This window comes from Plasmodium inui (assembly GCF_000524495.1).
Source record: "Plasmodium inui San Antonio 1 unplaced genomic scaffold supercont1.5, whole genome shotgun sequence".
Lineage (NCBI taxonomy): Eukaryota > Apicomplexa > Aconoidasida > Haemosporida > Plasmodiidae > Plasmodium > Plasmodium inui.
The window spans coordinates 1,087,590-1,104,321 of record NW_008481839.1 but is presented as its reverse complement, the minus strand read 5'-3'; the positions used below and the strand labels follow the sequence as shown (position 1 = coordinate 1,104,321).

Below are 16,732 nucleotides of genomic sequence, written 5' to 3'. Positions count from 1 at the left end.
GCAGCTGTGTTATGTCACTCTTCCCCATGTTGTGTCCAGTTAACTCCCCCCCTTCAAAGAAAAAAAAAACGGAAGCGTTAGACATGTGTAATTTATTGCAAAGTGGACACCCATTCAACGTTCACCAATTGAGGCCCTTCTTCACGTAAGTAGCATTCTTCGTTATGCAGAAGGTGTGTCTATATGTGTCCAAACCTCCCCATGTGTGTGCGCATAACTACTCAATTGAGCACACGACATGTTCCTCCCCCCGCGCTGTATTCCGCTTCTTCCGAAGGAGCGCAGCCATAGGGAACGCTCAAGCGTTAAACACTTTGAGGAAGGAAAAGAGGAACGTGGGGGAGCAGTTAAAACCCTCGCGTGGGTGATGAAATTAGGGGGGGGGGTTCTCTAGGCTAATTTGATAAGGGGTAGCCAGTGATAAGTTTCTAAGGAAAAAGAAAAAGAGAAAAATAGAAAAGAAAAAAAAAAAAAAAAACAATGAACCGATTACCCGATGAACCTCCTACCCGATTAACCGCGTAGTCCACCTAGCTGGGCAGGAAAAAACAAAGCCGCGCTGTCCAACTTGCCCACTTTTTTCGACCAGTCGGGAAATATAGGAGGGGAAATTAACCCCTATAAAGGCACCTGTTCCTTTTTCTCTCACCAACAAAGTGCATTTATATTTTGCCCCTCGCAAAGCTCTTTGACACAAAATCGACATAGCGTAACAGACGCACAGCAGTCTACTTCCACTTTTACACGTCCGGCAGAGCAGCAGAAGGGTGTGTCTGTTGGGCCGATATGGACAGAGCCCAAAGTGCACAGTTGGACGCACGCGAAAGAGAGAAAAAAAATAAAAATAAAAATAAATGCTTTAAATGGAAATAACCTACATGTTTCTCCGTTTCCCAAACCGCGCGCATTAATTTTGCGAGTAGGAGCAAGTCCTGTCAGTCTCAGTTCTACCTGTGAGGAGGAGCGTCTAAAAAGGGGAGTGCAAGGCGATCACACGATCACTCTGCCGCGTTTCGACATTTGCTCATTTCATTTTTGTGAACCAACCTTATCGAACTTGCCCTCAAATATGAATGACACGGAGAAGTTTGAGGTAATTGGAAGTGACGTCCAAGCGTGCACCCTGCGTGGGCCGAATGGGGATGCCATTCTCTTGCATTGGCAATGCTAAAGAGTGCTTCGTCTCCAGTGGCTTCTTTGCATGCCCCCTTTTTTTTTTTCCTCCCTTTGCTGCACCCCTCCCCGCGCACGAAGCCCAAATAAATCAACTATACTCCCCATGTAGGACGAATTCGACATTGAGCTGATGGAGGAGATAGGAAAACAGGTAATTGTTCAACGACAGAGAGACATAGCGGTCGATTCCCGCCATGGGGCATGCAGGACAGGTCTGTGTGTCCACGTGATGCGCGCTAAAGTGTGATGTTGAAAATATTGCGGGTGTATGTCTCTTTTTTTTTTTTTTTTTTTTTTCCAACTTGGCCAAAGACCATTTCGCAATTTCTGGAAAAAATGCACTACAATGAGGAGAAAACGAATTTCTGGGTATCTCAGATTCTGGACACAACACTGAAGGAGTTATCCAAACTGAACAAGCCGTTTAAATACGTTGGTACGTTTGGCACCTGCCCTGAGAGCACGCAGTAGAGTAGTCACCCTCACGCAGACACTGAGGAGCAATACCCGATTAACTAGCACAAGCACAGAGAGGATAAAATTGCATCAGTGTTGACCCCCCGTTTGGCGTTGTTCACACAACTGAGTAGCCAAACAAATAGCCCCAATCACCCCGAACAGTGCCCATAATGCCTCATTTAAGTGATTTATTTTGGAGTTTTCCGCGGTGATCTCCCGAGTGTGCCCCTATAGTAGGCATCTCTCAACCAAATGGCTAATCGTGTGTGCATTTTTTTTTTTTTCCAAAATAGCTACCTGCATTTTGATGGAGAAGAACGGATCGCCGCTAACAACATCGAACGTTTGTCTGTGGAACGAAAACTCCGACGGTTCGTAGTTTGCAGTGAGGGAAAGCGCCACGTTTAGGAGAGAACGAAGGCCGTGCTGAGAAGAGCAACTGCGCGAAATGTTAACGCAGAATGGGGTACATGTGAGGGTGTGTGAGTACAAATGTTTGAACACACGAGTGAATGGACGGGGACGTGTGCGCCCCAGGGAGAGACACCAAGCTGGAGAAGCCCCCCACCTACACCTGCGAGGAATGGGGATAATAGAAAATTTGCAAACACCTGAGAGTTTATCCCCTCCCCTGCCCCTCTGGTTTAAACATTCTATTTTACCTTTATTTTTTTACATTTTTTCCGTTTTTTTTAACATCTTTTCCGTGTTTCTTTGCACCCCCCCCCGGTGACTCTCCCTCCGCAGGCCTTTGCAGCGTCCAAATGGGAAATGAAACTCTTGATTGCATCCTCTGCATATATGCCATAAAAACGTGAAGCACATTTTCACGGGAAAATTGGGTCCCTCCGCTGGGTCTGCTCTCCCCCCTTTGTCCATCGCGCTCTTCATTTTTCCAATCCCTCGTGTGTTCATCTGTATGTCTGCCCCGCCGCGCGATGCTTACCACATTTTTGCGCACTTTTTTTTTCCCCCGTGGGATGAAATGCCCCTGTCTATGTGTGCACCTGGGTTAACTTCTAAACTAAATGTCATTGTAAAAGGGGAACGTCCCTCTTATTCTCCCCCCCCTCGCAATGAGTTCATTAGCTCCTGCCTTCCACATAATGTCGTTCGGGACCGGAAAAAGGGGAAAAAAAGAAAAAAAAAGGAAAGGAAAACAAAGCAAAGTAAAATAAAGTAAACTAAAGTAATCCATTTTAATGCCTTCTTGAAAAAAACGGAACCCCCATCTGTGGACCATCCTACTCTGTTGCTTCTTCTTTTTTTCCCCTCCATGTGGGTGACTGCCCCGCTGTAGAGGGTCCCCAAAAGGGAACGCATGAAAAATGTGAAAAGACAAACTTGTCCATATTTATAGCTTCACATACAAAGGTCTTCGGCACACCAAAATGGACGAACTGTATCAGCACCTCAAAATGATGGACTACATCATTATATGCCTCACGAACAAGTACCGACTTGTTCACAACTATGTCAAAGGAGTAGCAGACATCTTTGCAGTGACGATTGATGAATATCATAAGCTCATTCAGAAGATCACTTCTCTGTACAAAGAGAGCCTTTACAACTCGGTCCATGCTAACCTCGTCCAGCTGAGGAAAGATGTGGAGAGGCAACGGGCGCACGTAACAGAGAGAGCGGCTGCAAAGCGATCGTGCGGGGGGCATTGGAAGTGGATATGCTTTCGCGGCTAACATGACGTGGATAATCTGTCGCGGCTAACATGACGTGGATAATCTGTCGCGGCTAACTTGACGTGGATAATCTGTCGCGGCTAACTTGACGTGGATTACCTGCCACGGCCAACCTGATGCTAACGGGCAGATGAGGTTGCTCCAGTGGACAAGGAGCCCCTCCCCTTTTTTCCCCCCCTTAAGGATAAAAACCTCACGGAGATAAAAGAGAATCTAAGGAGGGCAATCAAACTGACCAAAACGGGTGACATTTGCGCTGCAGTGGAAGCTGAAGAGAAGGTAAGCGGGCGCGCCGTCCTAGCGCCGGAGATGTCTTCCCAGCAGCGGTGATGCCCCCTCAGCAGGGTCGTTGTGTCATCTTTCCATTCACGTCCGTGTGCCATCTTGTCATTCGCTTCGACTGAGGCCCACTGGCCAATACCCACATGTGTGCCCCTCTTCTCACGGCCACTCCCTCCTCTCCCCAATTCGAAGAGGCAAATTCAAATAGACACCACGCTCAAAATGGACCCCCCCTACGACACGGCAGCCCTGTACAAATTTAGGCACTACAGGAACGCCTTCCTCAAGAGGTACTCGACGATAACGAAGAACGGCAACTACTTGGTAGGCACTGTGGGGCGAGACGCTTCATTGGGAGGCACACGCCTCCCCCATGTTTCGCACCTGATCAGCAGAAACAACGCCACAGATTAGCTCCCAACAATGGAAGGGTGTGTAATTGTCCCGTCTACTTCGGCACTCCACCGGTACATCCTGTGTCTATCCATTGGTACCCCATGCAGAATGCAAATGAGCAAAGGAAACGCTTTCTGCGGAAGTTGAAGAGATCGGCGAAGGTCACCCAAGGGAGGACAGACCAAGCCGATGGAATCTTCAAAGACGAATACAAAAATATGAGTAGAATTGTGATTGAAAACCACATCTTTAGAGAGTCCCAGCAACTGAAGGAGGTATTAATTGCAAATAAATTTCTCCGCAAAGCCAAGGGCATAGTGAACGACGTGCCTCAGTTTCTGTGTAAGATTATAGAAGAATTCGAGAAGACGGAGTCGGTTGCGCAGGACAACATGTACCTCTTCGTCTTGCTGGCTCTGAACAAGTGGCTGAAGAAGGTGGGTCTTCCTCTTCGCGCGTCTTTTGGTCATCATTTTGCTGTGCTTCCATTTGGTGTGCTTCCTTTCGGTGTGCTTCTTTTTGAGTGTACTTCCATTTTGGTGTGTTTCCATTTTTGTGTGCTTCCTTTCGGTCTGCTTCCCTCCGGTGTGCCTCCCTGAAGGCGCGACTCGGTCATGGCTCAACTCTCCTCTCCACCCACAGATAGTCTCCGAGTGCGAGCGCTTCATCTCATTGAACAAGACCAAGGGGTACAAGAAAAAAACGGAGTGCGTGGAGATTCACAAGAAGATGAGCGATTACATGAATGACATCCTGCAGAGGGGAGCCGAGCAGACCATGGTCTTTAGCGAAGAGAAGGGTGGTCTGTTCCCCTACCCAGAAAACATCAGTTTCAATGTGAACACATCCTTCCTAACGTACTTCTTTCTATATATGAACAAAAACTTATTCAATTTTGTGGAGGGTTTCTACTCCACCTCTACGAGGAAGGGGTCGGGACAGAACAATAAAAAAAAAAGGGTCAAATTAATCAAGTGTCATTCGACAGCAAAGGAGAGTAGCCTCTACATGAGTAGCGACATGTACAGCTACCAGTTTCGGAACGAGCACGAGGAGGATTGCGAGGAGGGGGAGCAGCAGGAGGAGAGGAAGAAGAATAAGAACAACTGCAATAAGAACAACCACAACAAGAACAACAGCCACAACAACAGGGAGAACCCCCATCTGTCCAATTTGACGTTCCGCATCAACCGAGAAGACATGTACCCGAACATCTTTCTAATCTGTAATTATCTCCTCCTGGAAGAGACAAAAAAAATCATCACATCGATTTATCAGATTCAGAGGGGCTCCTTTGACCTCCTTCTATGCTACGATGCTTCCGTGATTATTCAGCTGGTGATCCGTCTGTTTGCAAATTTGAAGGAGCTCTTCGCCTGGGGCAGCTTCCACAGTTCGGCAGTGACGCAGCTAATACCGCCAAGCATGGCGCTAATACCGCCACACAGGGCCGAAGAGGAAGAAGAACTCGACTGCGATGACCTCCGCAAGTGCATTTCCGAAACGAAGATAAATTACGTCACCTCAAATTCATACGTCAAATGTGTAGGCCACATAAGATTGATGCTCTTGAATGTGTTGAAAATCCTCCATACGATGACAAAAGAGAGCGGTACCAGTTCTGTGTGTACCTTCTGGGACAAGGCGCACGTCCTCATGGGGGGGGAGAACCAACCTGATGTGGAATCCCCTGCCCGTGGAGAGGGACGTACTACTGATACAAACCAACATCGGGAGAGCTACACACACGAACGAGACCACCTCATACCTATAAAAAATGGGTGCAATAAAAAAAATTGCTACTTCTTTTGTAAGGAAAAACGGACTGACGATCCGAAGGATGGACTAACGCAACAAACGGAGGAACACACCAATAGAGCCATACAAAGGAGGATTCTATGTTACGATTTTTACAAATCAGTGATCGACCACATCAAGGCGGTTAAGGTGCTAATCGAAAACAGGAGTAACAGGGAGGAGCACACGGGAATTCTGCTTAAGAGGAACAATCGGTACAACATCGACGGAGGAATTGGCAGATATACAAGATCTGGTGGAGGCACGAAGGGAAAGAACAGTACCCTCGCTCGCGGACGTCACCCAGCAGTGAGGAAGCCCTCCCAAATGGTTGGCACGGCGACCGGGGTAAGCAACGAGCCGGTACATCTCGACCCAACAGATGGTAAAGCCTTCCCTCAAATTGGAAATAAACCCAACTGGAAGGGTAAAGCAGCCCAGAGAGATCGCCCCAGGGCTGCCTCAAAAAAGGGAACCCAGTCAAGTGTTACCCCCTCAGCACCAGCAACAGCAACCCACGCACAAGTGGCAAAAAGGGAGATGCCCAGAAATCAGATCCCCAAAATGGGAAAAGGACTATCATCTACCAGACTCACTTCACAGGATACACGAAATAGAACGAAGGCTCCCCCTAAGTCGGTGTTAAATACGGGGAAGACGAGCGCTGCTTCCTCCAAGCAGTAGGAACAAGTCGATTTGCACAGAGAAAAACTCTCACACCGTGTCACATGGTGTAACACGGCGTCACACGGAATCACACGAGTGGTCCACTGCCAGTGATGGACACCAAACTTGGCATGCAAAAAAAAGAAAAAAGTTTCCCCAAAATATGCAGCGGATCTATTTTATGGCCCACCTGGTGGTAGGATCTGCGCAAATGTAGAGAGAAAGCAGAAAGACCGTGGGAAAGCCAAATCTGAAGCACTTCCCCCAGGGTGCACCGCGATAATTGAAAGATGACCCATATAGAACTTCGCTTAGCTTGACTTATCTTATCTTAGCTTCGCTGCGCCCCGCTCCCCTCTAGAGGGGGATCCACTTCTTGTAAAAATCGTTCCCCTTGTCGTCTATGACGATGAAAGCCGGGAAGTCGACCACGTCGATGAGGTGCACAGCCTCCATCCCGAGCTCCGCAAAATCAATCACCTCCACTTTCTTAATATTGTTTTTGGCCAAAATGGCACCGGGGCCACCTATACTACCCAAGTAAAACCCGTGATACTTTCTGCATGCGTTCCGTACAACAGACGACCTGTTCCCTTTGGCTAGCGAAATTAAAGAAGCATCATTGCTCATAAGTACTTCAGCATAGGCGTCCATACGACCAGCGGTCGTCGGTCCAAAGGATCCACTAGCGTAATTATCTGGAGTTTTCGCTGGGCCTGCATAGTATATTGGGAACTTTTTAAAATACTCTGGGATTGGTTTTCCGTTCAGGACAAAATCATCCACTATTCTTTTGTGAGCTGTGTCTCTTGCGACTATTAACTTGCCCGTTAGGAGTAGCAGGGTCGACACGGGGTGTTTGGATAGACATTTGAGGATGCCTTCCATGGGCTGATTAAGGTTGATAGGGACGCCTCCCTCCCCCGGGAGGCCTCCCCCTGTTTTGTTTTCTCCGGGGTGAGCCTCCTCTATGTGCGGGGCGACCCCCCCGGCCTGCTTCAAATCCTTGTATGTAATTTCTGGGAGGTACTTAATCGGCTCATGCTCCAGCGCCTCCATGAATACCCCCTGTCGATTAATCACGCACTTTATTTGCCTATCGGCTGAGCAGGAGACTCCAATGCCAATTGGACAGGAAGCAGAATGCCGTGGCAGACGGATCACTCTCACATCATGCACAAAGTACTTTCCCCCAAACTGAGCACCTATACCTAGCCCCTGTGCCTTCTCCAAGATAATCTGCTCACTCTTGGTGTCTCGGAATGCCTTTCCATACGCACCCCCCTCCTTCTTCAAATTGTCTAAATACCTGCACGATGCTAACTTAACCATCTTTAAATTCATCTCAGCAGACAACCCTCCAATGACTACTGCCAAGTGGTATGGTGGGCACGCGGAGGTTCCTATTTCTTTAATTTTTTCGAGGAGAAAGTCGTACAGCTTGTCTTCGTTGAGGATGCTTTTGGTTTGCTGGAACAGGAAGGTCTTGTTTGCGCTCCCGCCGCCCTTGGCGATGAAGATCAGTTCGTACTTGGGGGAGGACGCGGTGGGAGGAGCAGACGCAACCGAAGCAGACGCAACCGAAGCAGACGCAACCGAAGCAGACGCAACCGAAGCAGACGCAGTAGAAGGGGCATTCCCCCCGCGAACGGAGCTGTAAATCTCGATCTGGCACGGCAAGTTGTTTTTTGTATTCTGCTCGCTGAACATGCTGAGGGGAGACAGCTGGCTGTATCGAAAGTTATTGTTGCGATAGGCATTGTAAACGCCCAAGTTCAAATACTTGTGCTCGTAAGTGGTTAATATTTCCTCGTCCTTTTTGCCCAAAATGATGGCCGTCCCCGTGTCCTGGCATCCAGGCAAGTTCTGCTCAGCACTAATCACGGCATTCTTAATTAAAGTCATGGCGACATACTTGTCATTCTTACTGGATTCTTCATCATTCAATATGTTACTCAGTTGCTTCAAATGTTTTTTATTTAAAAAAAATAAAATTTCTCTAAATGCACATTCGCATAATTTCGCTAAAACGAATGGAGGCACATGTATGTATTCCTTTATTCGTTCTCCTTCACTTTGCATGACCTGTTCAGGTAACTTTTTCAATTCTCCATTGGGGTGAAAAAAATTATCTTCATTTTCGAAATTGTATCCATAGTACTTACTTTGGTTAATTGGGCTCTCCTTAATTTTGATAACTTCAACGTATTTGCTTAGATCATCGATTCGTCTGTACTCTGTCTCGTCTTCTTTCGCATCTTCAAATTCGAGGACGTCTAGGAAGTTGCGCACTGTGTTTATGTTCGCCCTGTTAAAGCGGAACGGTTGCTTCCCCCCGAGGTGTGCGCTTTTGCTCAGGTACTTCCCGGAGGGGGGGCGGCAAAGCGGGATCCTCACAAAGTTACGCATTTTGTGCTTCCACGCCGGGGGTGAGTGGTCAGTTGTGATTAATCAGTTGCTCAGCTGATGTAGAAGTATGTTCACCCCCTTTGTCCACTTCGCCGCGCTGGTTCCCCTCGGCTATTTCGCCGAACTGCGCAAGAAGGAACACAGGGGGAAAAAACCAGAAGAGGAAAAAAAAGAAACAAAAAAAGAGGAATAAAGAGGAAGAAACAAAAAAAGAGGAATAAAGAGGAAGAAAAAAAAAAGAAGCACAAAAAGGAACAAAAAAAAAAGAAGCATAGAAAGGAACAAAAAAATACAAGCACATAAAAGTAAGGGAACAGTTACATATGCGCAGCCCCCCTGTGCCGCCATTAATTTGTCATTCCTTTGGTCCTTACAAAGCGGCCCCTCCATCCGCGCTACATTTCCAAGTGTGATGATGCAACGGGGAAACAAGAAGAAAAAAAAAAAATAGAAAAATTCATGCACTGAGCGAAATAGGAATTCTCCTAACCTTGTACGTGCAACTGTGCCTTCAAGGAAGAGGCGAGTTCAGCAGACCGGGTGATTAGCGCTTTTTTTTTCGCGCATACTGTATCGCGGATTATGCGAAAATTAATTTGTTTTTCTTTGCTTTGCTTTTTTTTTTATTTCTTTTTGTACAGACAGCACCTCTTATACATTGCGTTGTCGCTTGTTCTCACGCTTTCACGAAGATAGGGGATCCGCATCGCGCATACATAAAGCTATACGTCCGCATGGGGATGATAAAGACGGCACACCAAAGTTCAGATCTGCATCGACGTTGGTATTTCCTCTCGACGGGAATGTATGCAAATGGGCAAGTGCAGTGTGTAACAATGTAGAGTCCCCCAGTTGTTTGTAAAAAGAAAAAAAAAAAAAAAAAAAACTGATGGTACAGGAGAAAACAAACAAGTGAACAAAATGTCTGGCGCTATTAAAAAAGGCACGCATCTGCGCAACGTTGAAAAGAGAGGGTTCCGTATGGGAAGAATGAAAAAAGGACGGAAAAAAAAGATAAACTTTTAAAAATAAAGAGAAAATTAATTTTACGTAAAAAAAAATTGGAAAACTTATCATTGTACAAGTGAACGGGACACACGTGCGAATGGAAAATGAGGCGTCCAATCGAAGCACAACAAACTCAGGGACTCATTCTTCATGTCGTGAAAATACACAACACATGCCCTGTGATGGGTGTGCCCGAACAGGTAAGAAGCATTCCGCACCACCGAATGGGGTATGCACTGCAAAAAAAAGAAAGAAAAAAAAACAATACTTTCAAATGAAGGGTGCCTTTGCAAAAAGGGCGGATGGAACACCTCTCCTGCGTGCTGCCCTCAATTGGGGAAGCACACACACATTGGGAGATGAAATGGAAGGAGTTAGAATGTTAACGGGGAAACAGCCCCCTACACACCCACACAAACACCCTCAACGTAAAATGGCGAAATTGAGCATCAGTTCGGGAAGCGCAGTGTGTCAGTCGATACTGCGCTGCGGGGAAACACTACAGTTTTTTTTTTTTTTTTTTTTTTTTTTTTTAAAAGCTACTGCGAGGAATCCGTTCGCGTCGGGCTCATCATCCTTCGGGAACTCCATTTAGCGGAAGGCTCCACTTTTTATGTTGACCCACATTTCGCTGCGAATCGGTGGAGGGGGGCAAGCAACAGTTGAACTGCCTTTGTTCCATATGTCATTTTTGCGCGGAAGACGTGTTATGTTTCTCCGCCTGTGACGCTTCTACCTCGCCCGCTCCTCTTCTTCCTCTTCCATCACGTCCACTTCCTCGTCCCCTCTGACTAAACAATCGCACAACCCGCTGAACCTATACGTCAGGGGGTTATAACTGCGCGGGCCTTTTTTATTGTCCTGGTTGCCTCCGTCTGAAAGGCCCTCCTCATTCTGTTCCCGTCTGCCATTCTCGGTCAATGAATTGATTTTCCCCATCTTCGCCACTTCCCTACTAGCGTTGTGCAAATAGTTGGTAAACCTCTCATCACTTTTGTAGGCCATTTCGTATGAGTCTATGTGTGCGTTCAGGGGGGGGTTGTTCCTGTGTGTATCCATCACGTGGTTGGGATGGTTGTACAGGGCTATCGGTGGCTGTTCCGCACGACTGCAGCAGCCATTCCGGTATCCCTGCTTCTGGTGCTCGCCTTGGCTCTCTCGTCCGCAGCCTCCGTGAAGAGTCCCCCCATTTAAGAGGCTACCTTCCACAGCAACGTTTTGCTGTGTTCGCCTAGTGAACCCCACCTGGGAGGCGCTCAAGCTGCCATAGTTCACCTCACACATGTCTGCCAAATTCATGTTGTCTCCAAAATTGTTCCTTGTACCCTGGAGAGCATTTTCCCTACGCAGGTAACTCAAGCCATTCAGGTGCTGTCCATCATTTTTCAAAAAAAAAAAATCACCTATGTTGTAGCTAGACATACCATTCGCGCAGTCGTTCAGGAGCATTTTGTGCAATTCCTCCGTTCGGCCCAGTTCGCCTGTCGGGTCAACCTTCCTCATGTTCCTTTCCCTTGAATTGTAACTGTTGCTGTTTTCTATGTCTTCTCCATTTTCATTCACTCCACTGCAATTGGGGGTGCAGTACATGTTTGTCTTCCCCATCAAAATGTTCTTCATGACTGTGTCGTTGCCGTTGTCGTCGTAACTGCCACGGCTGCAATGCATGCTATGACTGCCATTAATGCTATGACTACCATGGGGGGGTTCACTTCCATTCGTTAGGAACATGCCATCTGGAGTCACTCGAGCAGCTATGTCCTTCTTGCTGACTTCGATTCTCCCTCTGTCCAGGTTTATTTCTCTACTTGTAGTGGTGCCTCCCTCTATGTAGTTACTTATGTGGTTAAAAAAGTACTTTTCTGCCTGAATGTCGTAATTTTCCGTTTTTTTTCCAACTCCTCCTTGGAGGGGGAAGACATTTGCACTAGGGTATTGCTGGGCACTCAACACATCCGCAAGGCTGTAATTGCTACTTTCCTTTTGGGGAGTCTTCACTCCAATCATCCTCCTCTGGGAGTCTACCTTTCTGTAGATGCTGCTCAAGTCATAGTGGGCTTCCATCATTTGATCCTGGACGCTACTGGCACTTCCGAGGCTTCTATTCGGGGTGCCACTGCTCTGGATTCCGCTATTCTGGGTGTCGCTCTTCTGCTGGTTGCACAAATGGGTCATGCTCGTTTGGACGTTCCTCAGGCTGCACAGGTTGGCCACTCCGTTCTCAGTCAACTCTGAATAGCTGACGCCTCCAAGAAGCCCATTAGTGGTAAACCCAGAACCTCCACCAACAAACCCATTCGTGGTGAATCCAGAAGAACCTCCCGCAACAAACCCACTCGCCGCACTTTCTCCAGCTCCGTTGAGGCACTCCCCCGTTTGCCTGCATTGCCCAGAATATCCATTTTGTTGGTTCCGGTGGTTCGAATATTTGTCACTTAGAAGAAGCATCTTAAGTTCGCTGTCTGCGATGTTGTTCGAGAAGGAGGCACGTTTGTATATTTGTTCTTCCTCGGGGTGAAGGTCCTTCGATTTAATGACGGTTAGTTCGTTGTCTCCGGAGTGGTCCTCCTCTGATTGGTTATCCTGCGAGTGGTTATCCTCCGAGTGGTTCTCCTCTGACTGGTCCTCCTCCGAGTGGTCCTCCTCCGAGGGGTCCTCCTCCGAGTGTGTATCTTCCCCCGTGTGGATATCTCCTTCGGACCCCATTTCTCCCTCCTTCGTGTCTTTTAGTTCAGCGGGCTCACCGCCCAAGGCGCTTTCCCCATTGATAGTTTTCACCATGGAGTGCGTGGGAATCTGCTTCTTGGAGAGACTCAGATTGTTCATGTTCTGGATGAGGCTCTCTAGGCTGAAGCGGTTGGAGCCGTTGACGCGGTTGGAGCCGTTGAAGCGGTCTTCCTCGTTCAGGAGTTGGACGTTAGAGTTCTCTTCCTTGTTGACTTCCACACAGTTAAAACCATTTCCCTGACTGAAGCAGATCAAATCGCCCACGCCATTCATGCCGTTCGAGTTGTCCACCTCGTGAAAGACGCCTCCCTCACCAACGTCCTTCTGCACGCCAAGGCGACCACTGTAGTTAAAACGCAATCCCAGATCATCGCAATTGTCTATATTCTCCTTTGTCCTATTAAAATACATCCTACCGTCGCTGTAAAAATTAGATCCACCCTTCACATGTTCATATGTCGTCGTATTGGAATCAAAAAGGGAGTTCTCTGGATACTCCTTTTTTTTTATCTTGTTGAAAAAGTAGTTTTCTACCTGTACGTTCAGGTGCTTATATCTCTCCATTTCGTTCAGCATCTCGAATTTTATATTGGGGCTCATTTTGCAGCTGACGTCTGGGCTCATGTTGGAGGTCATCTCGGGGCTCATATTTGAGTGCACATTGCCTTGATCTAATTTGTTGATGCTCCCAAAGTTGCAATCAAAATGATCCCCCCTAGGGAGGAACACATTTTCTTCGTGGGGAAACCCATTTTCGTGGTGTTCACTGGGTAGCTTCCCTTTTCGCAGGCGCTCTCCGCGTACCCCGTCAAGGCCACTCACCCGGTGGATGCTACTCACCCTGTCAAGGCCACCCACCCTATACGCAAAGAACTTCGCAGGGACACCTTCACCCTCACGTCCGAAACTACTATCGTCATAGGTGAATTCCCTGCATGATAGCTTGTCTCCCATTTTTGCAACTTGTTCGTTCTGATGGAAGTCTCCATTTTGATGGAAGTCTCCATTTTGGTGGAACTCTCCGTTTTGGATAAAATCCATCTTAGCAAAGTTGTCTCCTTTCGCGCCTCTTCTTTTTTGGGCATCTCTCTCTGCGAGGAAAAAGATAACAGGGGGTGCATCAGTGGCGCGTTAGAGTGGACGGGAAGAAACAGCGCAGGAATGCACAGGAAGGGAACCTCCAAGAGAGGAGGCCCCCGAAAGGTGTCCCAGGAGAGGCAACCCAGGAGAGGCAACCACGGAAAGGTAACCCCACAAAGATGACCCTCTCAGGACGTACCGGTTCCCCCAATCCTCTCGAGAAGATACTCACTGTACGTCTTCTTCCCGTGACGTTTTAAGAAGTTAAAACTATTTCTGTGGGAACCCTGTGCATCCTTTTCTGCTTCTTCCAAATGGCTTATTACTCCGTAACGGTTTCTATTGTCATCAGGGAGGGTTTCTTCCTCCTTGTCTTTCACGCTGTAGATGTTTCTCTTCACATTAAGGGGGTCTCCTCCCTCGTTAATGTTGGCATTACCAGTGTCCCCATCGTTGCTTTCACTTTCGTCTCTCTTCTTATTCGACTTGCGTTTGTAAAAACTTGGGTCTTCTCCTTCCTCTTCCGCCTCATCGTTGTACATTCTGTTCATTAGTTCACTGCTGGAAAATTTCACGGAGGGGTCCAGCTGGTTTATATTGTGGGCCATTGGACATTTGTCCGCTTTGGCGCAGTATCCTTCGAAGTGGGACAACGGGGAGAAGTGAGCAAAGGGTTCATGGGAAATGTGAAAACAGACACGAAGGTATACAAACAGGGGGGCATACAAAGACACGTGTTAGGAATGGGGGAGGGTAGGGGCAATCCCAAATGGACACACCAAAAAAACGATGCAAATGAAATTATCCCCAGTGACATAGAACGGGAAGAGAAGAAGAAAAAACTAACCATCTAAAAAGTACTTGGTGCATAATCTAAGGGCCTTTCCAGATCCTCGGAGTTCTTCCTCTGTGTGCGCAAATGTGCATTTGGATGCTTCGCAATAACTGCCTGATAAGAAGGTGTAGCACATTCTTGTCTGCCAGAAGAGGAGAGGGGGGGGAAAGAAAATAAGACAAAGAATACAAAGTGATGATGACGTGGCCTCGACAGAAAAAAAACGATGGGATGACGAGTGAACTACCTTCAAGAAGCTATTACCTTGTAAAATTGGGGCATGGGCCTCACGTCCAACTCACCATGTGCCCAACTACACTTGTTGCCTCTAGCGCAGATTCCCTTCGCGTAAAAGGAGCACAGTTGTGTTTTGTAAAGCCTACAGAGGGGGGGTAGCGGAGGAGCGTTATATAGCTGGACATGTCTGCTCCTATACTCGGGGATGTTCTATGACGTGGCTCTACACATGGGGAGCAAAGCTACGGAGCACGCGAAGTTCTAATTTATATTTCTCTATAGACGTACATTTTTCCTGCAACAAGGGGTGTGTAACAAAAGGGGGGTGCTTCTGTTTCTTCCTCTCGGGGCTCTTGTGTCTGGACTGTACCACGCCTTCTTGTCCTTAAAGCGTAGCAGTGGGAAAAAAAGTCCGCGGGGTTACAGTAGAACGCCGGCTAACTATGTCTGTAGCTATTCTGTTAAACGTATCTGTGCGTTCTTGCAGTGGTGGAACCGAGCGAGCGAGCCCTTTCAGTGCACCCTCAAATTGTGCATACGCGAAAAAAAGGCTCTGTTCCCCGGGGCAGACGCACAGCAGGCGGGGATAGGACTTAGCGTCAGAACTGAACGGTAGAAATGAGCGGTAGAACTCAGCGGCAGATCAGACCGACGCAAACGAACGCCGTCGCGAGGATCACAAAACAGATCGAAATGCTGTCGACACAAATCAACTGTATATACACGTGCACTATTAAAGCAAACTGCATTTAAAAGACATTCAAAATGGTCATTCAAATTGCTCATTCAAAATGCTCATTTAAAGTGTCATTTCACTGACCAAAAAAAAAAAAAGTACGTGATGGGAATTTGAGTACACAAAAATGGGAAACTACACACAAGCAGCTCTGCCTACACGTGGGTTAAAAAAGGGGGGAGGCTCCACGAGGGGAAAAAAAAAAATTATATACATATATATCTATGCATATGTATCCATGTGTAACCCCTTCAACAGCAGGCACGTTAAAAACTTTTCGCACAATTGATAAGAAGCAAGGCACGGGGGGTAGCAAAAGGGAGAGTACCCCTTTTATTCTAAAAAACGGTGATTCTCATACTCAGTGGCTGAGTCGGTGATGCCGTAAATTCGGACAACACGCAGGGGTGTATCTACTCATATTTGTAGATTTTCCTGGGGTGCATATCCCTAGGCGCGTTTGTTGACTTCTCTCTTTTTTTTTTTTTGTTTTTAGTAATACTTTTTACAACTGGCTTGTAGCTTTCTTCCTCTTGTCGTTCCCGAGTGAACGTTTGCAACCTGGCCCCTCTCCTTCCTCCTAATGAGTAACCGCTATGCCTGGTTGTCGCTCTCGCTCAGGAGAGAAAAAAAAAAAACACCATTAAACAACAGACATAATTTGATCAGTTCAACTTTTATTGCATTGGTATTACATATACCTCACGCACGCTTTCGTATCTTCATGTGCACATTTAAATAAAAAAAACTCCAGAGTGGGCACAGGTAAAACGCAGAAATGGTTAAAAAAGGGGGAAGGCAAGAACAAAAGTGTGTGATCCCTATGAATGTTGTGGGCACACGTGCGTGGATGTACTTATGGGAAATGCAAGCCGAGGCGCACTACTTGGTGCTGCTTGTACCGTGCAGTGAGAATTGGCGCGGTTTGGCTGCACTGAGCGGCGCACTTCTCGTGGCGCCACTGAACCGAGCACTAACTGAAACGGTTGCCCACAGGAAACTGGGATGTAATTCTCTATACATAAAAAGAGCAAAAAAAAAAAAAAAAAATTGACGTGGTGAAACCTATCCGATGGGTGCTCTTTTCATATATGGCCAACACTCCACCTGTGCATGTAAAAGTAGTAGTACACGCATGCACACTCACACGGTGCTTGTGGCATACACGACGGGCACTCCAGACGGGAATTTAAAAACTGAGAGGAATTAAAAAAAAAAAAAAAAAGA

At 47.2% G+C, this 16,732-nt stretch overlaps 4 protein-coding genes across 4 annotated transcripts; 2 read left to right on the top strand and 2 right to left on the bottom strand.

Annotated features, from left to right (window-relative positions):
• Window positions 1–1,069: 1,069 nt before the first annotated feature.
• On the top strand, window positions 1,070–1,647 carry C922_01709 (dynein light chain Tctex-type 1; the record flags this gene model as incomplete). The annotated part of the gene is made up of 3 exons (XM_008817312.1): window positions 1,070–1,093; window positions 1,286–1,327; window positions 1,489–1,647. 3 exons carry the CDS (start codon window positions 1,070–1,072, stop codon window positions 1,645–1,647), a joined length of 225 nt encoding a protein of 74 aa, XP_008815534.1.
• Window positions 1,648–3,026: 1,379 nt separating this feature from the next.
• C922_01708 (hypothetical protein) lies at window positions 3,027–6,491 on the top strand (the record flags this gene model as incomplete). Its single annotated transcript, XM_008817311.1, has 5 exons — window positions 3,027–3,263; window positions 3,516–3,611; window positions 3,807–3,938; window positions 4,118–4,447; window positions 4,653–6,491. 5 exons carry the CDS (start codon window positions 3,027–3,029, stop codon window positions 6,489–6,491), a joined length of 2,634 nt encoding a protein of 877 aa, XP_008815533.1.
• Window positions 6,492–6,830: 339 nt separating this feature from the next.
• Window positions 6,831–8,882, bottom strand: C922_01707 (fumarate hydratase, class I; the record flags this gene model as incomplete). The annotated part of the gene is made up of 1 exon (XM_008817310.1): window positions 6,831–8,882. The coding sequence occupies one exon, from the start codon at window positions 8,880–8,882 to the stop codon at window positions 6,831–6,833; it is 2,052 nt and encodes a 683-aa protein (XP_008815532.1).
• A 1,740-nt stretch (window positions 8,883–10,622) lies between these two features.
• C922_01706 (hypothetical protein) lies at window positions 10,623–14,814 on the bottom strand (the record flags this gene model as incomplete). The annotated part of the gene is made up of 4 exons (XM_008817309.1): window positions 10,623–13,708; window positions 13,897–14,334; window positions 14,545–14,674; window positions 14,797–14,814. 4 exons carry the CDS (start codon window positions 14,812–14,814, stop codon window positions 10,623–10,625), a joined length of 3,672 nt encoding a protein of 1,223 aa, XP_008815531.1.
• Window positions 14,815–16,732: the final 1,918 nt, after the last annotated feature.